The 6,503-nt window shown below is 35.0% G+C and overlaps 2 protein-coding genes across 3 annotated transcripts; one reads left to right on the top strand and one right to left on the bottom strand.

The window, feature by feature from the left end:
- Positions 1–214: 214 nt before the first annotated feature.
- LOC114380825 (dnaJ homolog subfamily C member 28-like) lies at positions 215–2,704 on the top strand. Of its 2 annotated transcripts, none has more exons than XM_028339892.1 (3): positions 215–511; positions 1,675–2,005; positions 2,135–2,704. In XM_028339892.1, exons 1-3 carry the CDS (start codon positions 294–296, stop codon positions 2,222–2,224), a joined length of 639 nt encoding a protein of 212 aa, XP_028195693.1. In that variant the 5' UTR covers positions 215–293; the 3' UTR covers positions 2,225–2,704. The 2 variants fall into 2 exon arrangements, with proteins under 2 accessions (XP_028195693.1, XP_028195692.1); XM_028339891.1 differs by having other exon boundaries at positions 2,132–2,704.
- Positions 2,705–3,062: 358 nt separating this feature from the next.
- LOC114380826 (vacuolar protein-sorting-associated protein 37 homolog 1-like) lies at positions 3,063–5,850 on the bottom strand. Its single transcript, XM_028339893.1, has 7 exons — positions 5,656–5,850; positions 5,364–5,468; positions 4,949–5,036; positions 3,894–3,933; positions 3,749–3,795; positions 3,542–3,662; positions 3,063–3,452 (listed from the first exon to the last, which is right to left on the bottom strand). Exons 1-7 carry the CDS (start codon positions 5,670–5,672, stop codon positions 3,292–3,294), a joined length of 579 nt encoding a protein of 192 aa, XP_028195694.1. The 5' UTR covers positions 5,673–5,850; the 3' UTR covers positions 3,063–3,291.
- Positions 5,851–6,503: the final 653 nt, after the last annotated feature.

Here is a 6,503-nt window from a genome sequence, read left to right as displayed (position 1 = left end):
TTTTTATTTTTTTTGATTTTGATTTCTGTATAAGCGTTAAAAATAAAAAAAACTTACAAAAATCAAAATTTTAAAAAAATATCAACTTACATAAACTAAAATTAGAAAAATAAACTTACATTAAATCATAAATGTGAAAACGCTAACTTAGAAAAAAAAAAACATTTTAAGCGATTTAATAAAACAGATTTAGACTATAGTTATTTCATTTTTTAACGACACTGATAGGAATTGGAGAAGAACTAGGAAAGTTGGGAAGCAAGCAAAAATCGGGGTGTGACTGAGAGACCGGCATGGCAACGTGTCTTCTTCGCGTTGGGAGATTTGCGAGTATCGATTCGCGCTCTCTCTTCGTTTCCACTGCTAGTTTCTCCTCTTCTTTCTCTTCGCCGTCATCTTCCGGTAAGTCTAAGACGGGGAAGAAGCTCACGGATCGTCTTTCCTCCGTCATCGACGCCGTCAACGATCGCAAACTACCTCCCGAGCTACGCGGCCAGCACAACAACGTCAGGTAATAATAACACACACGCACCAATGAAACTTTCCTCTGTTATTGGAATCAAATTCCTATCAAAGTATTCGAAATTCGTCACAATTGTGCGTGTGCATTTCTTAGAGAGATTTTTCTGTTTAGTCAGTGCATGGAAGAATAACAACCTGTATTGTTCCTCTACACGGATCAACATCCATTGACACTATTCACTATTCACTATTCAGCTTTATCTTTATTGGATTTGGATATCTCTCTCTATCTGCCCTTACGCAGGTTTAAAATGACATTGAATATGAAAATTCGGCCCTTTTATATGGTTAAAATTACGATAAAAATGTGTGCTCTATAATAAATTGTTGAGTTGTTTAAATGTACTCTTTTGGTTTTCTCATTAACGAATACTACAAGGCAGTGTTTGATTTATACTTTTAGATAACTGTTTTTAGTTTTTGAAATGTACCTGAATAAAGGTTGCTAAGACATTAGTTGGTGGAGGGTGGTGCCAGGCACAAACAGAGCTTGTTTCAAAAACAATTTTCAAAACAATAGATTTTGGATGAAAAATTGATTGGTTAGTAGTGTAGAATTACTCTTGAAAACAGTTTTTGAGGAGGAAATCACAGGGGCTCTAATTCGTCACTTATCTCTATCAAGGTGAATTTCTAATTTTAGATGAGCTAAATCCGAAGTGATAGAACATGAAATAAAAAAATAAGTTGTAAAAGTTTCTAATTTTTCATGTGTAACAAATGAATTTGAAACCAGGTGAACTCTACCACCACAGTTGTGCCCTCTTGGTAGATGAAAAATGCTACTAATACACTTTCTAATAATTTTTTTCCAACACATTTTCTCCTATCGGGTGCAATTCATGTATGTCTCACCAACTATATGAGTCTCATCTCCAAATCTATTGGAACACATGTGAATTTCAACCAATAAGAAAAGAAAGTATTCAAAAGAGTGTCAGAGATTGTTACTAACATTTCACCCAGACAAATATGTATCATTGGTTTTAACATATCCCAATGGTCAGTTACGGTTCCCTAGGATGAGGCACTGGTGCACTAGTGGCACAATTGATAGTACTGTTGAATTGGCCTTAAATCTAAAACTTTTGGTGACTTTGTATTGACTTTCTCCTCATCTGGTGTTTAACACAAATTGGCTGTGTTGGACAGGTCAGAAACTGACATGATCAATGTTGTTGAGCAAAGAATATGGCATTCCATGGAAGAGGGCCAGTTTGAGAACTTGCCAGGCAAAGGCAAGCCGCTTAAGCTTGACACAAATCCTCATGCGGATCCAGCTGAAGACACCCTGTACCGCATCCTGTTGAAAAATGGATGTGCGCCAGAGTGGGTTGAGCTTAACAAAGAGATTAGATCTAAAATATCTGAATGGAGGAAGTCCTTGAAGAAAGCTTGGGCTACTAAGTGCAGTGGTGATCACTCTGAGTGGGTTGAAAGTACAGAGGCTTTAAAATCACAGTTACGAGAAATCAACGATAAGGTGAGCTAGGTCATTTGCTGTGTTAATGTTTCCTGGGAATTGGAGATTTGAGTTCCTGGTCCTCTTAAATATTTTATTCCTTCCTCGTATTTGTAATGCACATGTAATGAATCTATATTTTTTTAGCAGGTTTTCCGGTATAACCTTATTGTGCCTTTTGGTCGGCAAATGTTTGGCCTTAAGTGGGAGAAAGAGCTAGGTTACTTAGAAGAAAAGTGAGAATCATTGTTGTTTTTTAAATTTGAGCCAGTTGGTTCACTATATTAGAAGATGAAAATTTGTTATTTTCCTGAGGGAGGTCATGCCAGGCGACTAATCAACTAGGAACTAGCTTAAGTTATTCAGTTCAACCATTGTTGATTACTTTTAGTATCTTAGCAATGGCTTGACTCTGGCCAGCGCATTATGTTAGTGGTTATGATGCCTCTTTCAAGCTTATTAGTATGGCCTAATTTATATGGTTCATAACCTCCGATCATGTACAACCCAAGGATACAATACAAAAGATAGTGAAAATGTATGAGACTCAACAATACTAGTCCTGAAATTGTATCATCAGTTTTTGCTTTGAGGCAAATCGTAGACTTTAGTTCTCTCTTCAGTAAACAGGATTATGTTGTAACTATTAGATGACTGGAATGAGATGGGTGAGGGTTTTTCCAATGGCAGTGCAATAGTCTGCACTGCATTTGCCATTTATCTCCTGGCCTTGATCATAAAACTCTACGTTCTCCAAGTCCTTTATCTTTTAGAAGATGATTGTTGACATTATAGACAGTTAAGACACCCACATCAAATTACTGCTGTTAAAGTAAAAAAAAAAAAAAATGCAATTTTGAGGATATTATCTGGACCATTTTTTTCAAACAGATGAATTGTACACTACTTTGATGATAATTTAGCGCATTATTTAATAGGAAAATAACCTAATTTGCTGATGGGTTGTTTTTTTATACTGTCCCCTGTAAAGATATACTTTGATCAACTTCAATCAAAGAAAAGGGGATGGAAATAAGGGAAGTCAATGCACTTTTCACGTGTCCAAACACGAGTGGAATCCTATAATAACGTAGACTCAGAAAAATCTTATTGACAAAAGTAACGCAGAAGCTGAATAATAGGAAGTGCGGTTGTCAGTAACTCTCTCCCAGATGGTCCGACTCTACTTAAAAATGAAAACATATGTATTGACAGATGGCTACTATATAGACAAGAATGAAGAAAAAATCAGTCACATGCTCCACAAACAAAGAGTGGCATTCTTAATTTTCGTATTCTTTATGTAGCTATATATTTGATGTTCTAGCTGCAAGATGTACGAGACTTTTCCTGTGGTAAGCAGTACGCAGCTTTTTGTATTTCTGCAGAAAAGCTCCAATGTCAATCTCTCGGTCAAGGACTTGCTGATGCAGATTTTCAGATTCCGCTTCTGTCTTATTCATAGCCTCTGCAAAATCATTGTACAAGATATATTTAAGAAACCGTGCAGGTCTTAATGATAAAAATTTTCGTGATTATAATAATTACAAGTCATACCTTGAATCCATTGGAGAAGGTATAGTGGGGAATTCAACTTCATCATTTCCTCTTTCTGCTTCTCAAGCCCATTCAGTTTCTCTTGAGCCATAGCCAGCTCAGTTGTACAAATTATTTTATTCTGTTTCCATAGGAGGATGGAGAAAATTCATACTTGTACACAAAATTTAGAAAAGAACCACACAAATAATTGGATTATGATCACACCTGGTTCCTAAGTTCCAAAATACGAGGTTCCTTTTGTAGATTTTCATCTGAATTTGAAATAAATTGTTTGAGAAGATCTGAAATATTCAGATGGCGGCTAACCATCTAATGGCAGTGTGACAATAAAAAGAATTCAATAACTCACCGGCAAGCTGCAGATTCTCCTTGCAAAGATCATCATTCACCTGATCAAATCATTAGGTATAAAAAGTGTTAAAATACAAACAAATAGCACAATAGAGTTTTTGGTATTTACTTTGGAAGGGGGGAGAGGGGGGGGGGGGGGGGAGGGGATTGTGGTCATTACTTATTAGCATTGAGTAAGGTCTATGTAAACAACATGACAACAACAGCATTTAAAAAACTTTTGCAGAATCTATCTGAATTTTAGGTCACACCAACTCGCTGATGGAACTACTTGTGCAGCTTTGCATAGGTATGACCGTATGAATCTTAAAAACCATGTCAGTTGTATGAATACATGGATTGCAGAAACAATGCAGAATGCAGACATTGAAACTTCCACTATTGGAACTATGCAAATTAAAATACTAGTAGATGACAGCTAGCAGGAACCTTTCTATGCTAGCTTAAGTAGCTATTGAGGATGTAGTTTTTATTTCCTCGTTTGGATTCTTTTTTATTGAGATGATGAAAATAGAGAGGATAGAAATATGAGAGAAATATTTGAATTACAATAGAGTGTAAGAAGTGTGAGACCCATAAAATTTCTTCTCTATTTCTCTCCCCCTCCCCTCAACCAAACACAACATTTGAGTTGAATCAAGCATTGATGTGTAAGCACTACGAGTTGGGACATTAAACCCAATAATCTTAAAAATGAGGTTAGCCTAATCAGGTATAAACAATATCCCCCACTGTAACAAGAGGGATATAAACTCACAACCTTGCTTTGTAGCCATTTGTAGGATCAAACCACCTGCCACTAAACAAAAAACTCATGCTAACAGAGAAACTTCTATCCTTATTGTTTCTTGGAGCATCATTGAACACCAAGTGGCTGATCCATGATAGGCACCATGTGTTGGGAATGGGTTGTTGAGCTCAATTATCCTAAGGGAAAAAAAAACATTGACAAAAAATGAAGCCATCTAATAGAACTTTCGCTAGAATGGATGCCACGGGCTACTGGCTATTCTCAGCATTATCATCACCATGACTCCTTGGCATCTTACTTACATCATTTTGAATCTTGACCTCATCAAGCGAACTTAAAAATTGCTGATACGCATCTTTGTTAGATAAGAGCTTCCGCAACTCATCAACACTGCCAAGTTCATAAAAGAGAGAGAAAAAATTAATATCACTATTATTTAAAGAATAAACAATGCAAGCACTGAATGTGTAGAGAAATACTGTTATCTAATCACAAATTTGTCTATACGATAAATTTGTTGATTTTTATAGTAATTACTGGAAAATCACACTAAACATGATTTTTCTTATAGGTAGACAGTGTAAAAACTTTTATACTTCAAAAGATAAAATAAATCATAACATCATAGTGAGTCTGCAATATAAATTCAATGCACAGTTACATAACCAAAATTAAAATTTCAAAAAACAGAAGACACCATATGATGGTGTTGAAGACCTTTTATCCTTCAAAATAGCAACAAGTCCAGCAGCTTGGGCAGGGGGAACGTGTGAAGTGCTGGTGCTGGAAGAAGAAGAACCATGATGGTGTTCTTGTGATCCCCTGCACGTAAACGAATCAATAAGCTATGGTAGTTTCCAATTCACATTATTTTTTTTCTTCTAAACTATTAAAAGGAAGAGAACATATGGCATGGGAATGAATACTGTATAAAACTTGACATGAATTAGTCAGATAAACGATGAAAGGAATTAAGGAATCATATCTGAAAACAAATTAAGAGGGTTACCGAAATTTAGTGGACATGGTTCCGTTTGAAATTAACTTCGGAACTAACGAGGTTGCAGTGTGTTTGGTTGGGAATTCTGTTTCTTATGATCCTAAGAAATAATGAAGCAGTAACCAACGACTTCCGCTACGCGTCGCGCTTTCTCTTTTTCGCTGACGCGGAACAAAGAAATTTCCTTTTTGGAGAAACTTCTCTTTCTTGTACTAAGCACTAACCAGTAACCAATACGCAGTGTAATACTTTTTTAAATTTCAATTTTTAAATTTTTCTCGTTCATTTTCTCTTTTGGAAAAGGATTGATGTACGACTCTTCACTAGCAGAAGTTATTATATGATATGAAATCATTATATCTATATTGTGTCAGTTAAGTTACATATATTTGAATTTGTTTATTTTTCTTGTAAATTAAAAAAATGGGACTATATCTTATACAGAGAGTCAGAGATTGACCAATACGATAATTTATAAAAAAATATCTTTATATTAAAAAATATACAAATTTTGATATATTATGTTTTAAGAAGAATTTTAATAGATTTTGTGATTTTTAGTATGATGTATAAATGCAACACTCATCAAATAATTTCACTTAAACTTTTGAAACCGTGGTGGAGTCTTCTTTCTCTCGTCACATATAGTTACTTTTGTTTTCTCATGGAAGGCAGTTAAATATTCATGTACAATACTTTATAATTTTTTTACAAAAAATATAATTGTGATGAATTTTCAAGTGACCCAATACCTTTATCAAACAATAAAGACCATAATTTTGATCCAATTGAAACCCAAGAGCAATAACAAAAGATGTTAATGGATAAAGGATTAATACAAGAGAACATGAAGCTAA

Source organism: Glycine soja, chromosome 13 (assembly GCF_004193775.1).
Source record: "Glycine soja cultivar W05 chromosome 13, ASM419377v2, whole genome shotgun sequence".
In the NCBI taxonomy this organism is placed as follows: domain Eukaryota; kingdom Viridiplantae; phylum Streptophyta; class Magnoliopsida; order Fabales; family Fabaceae; genus Glycine; species Glycine soja.
Note: the sequence above shows the minus strand (reverse complement) of the source record. Positions and strands in the feature narration are given on the sequence as shown.

Bases quoted from the DNA above. Each gene is read 5' to 3' on its own strand.
- LOC114380826 (XM_028339893.1), bottom strand. The intron at 3,796-3,893 runs GTGAGTTATTGA...TTTCAAATTCAG, and splicing joins GGAGAATCTGCAGCTTGCCG to ATGAAAATCTACAAAAGGAA. The intron at 3,453-3,541 runs GTATGACTTGTA...ATGATTTTGCAG, and splicing joins CCTTCTCCAATGGATTCAAG to AGGCTATGAATAAGACAGAA.
- LOC114380825 (XM_028339891.1), top strand. From the start codon at position 294: ATGGCAACGTGTCTTCTTCGCGTTGGGAGATTTGCGAGTATCGATTCG. The intron at 512-1,674 runs GTAATAATAACA...TGTGTTGGACAG, and splicing joins GGCCAGCACAACAACGTCAG to GTCAGAAACTGACATGATCA. The intron at 2,006-2,131 runs GTGAGCTAGGTC...ATATTTTTTTAG, and splicing joins TACGAGAAATCAACGATAAG to CAGGTTTTCCGGTATAACCT.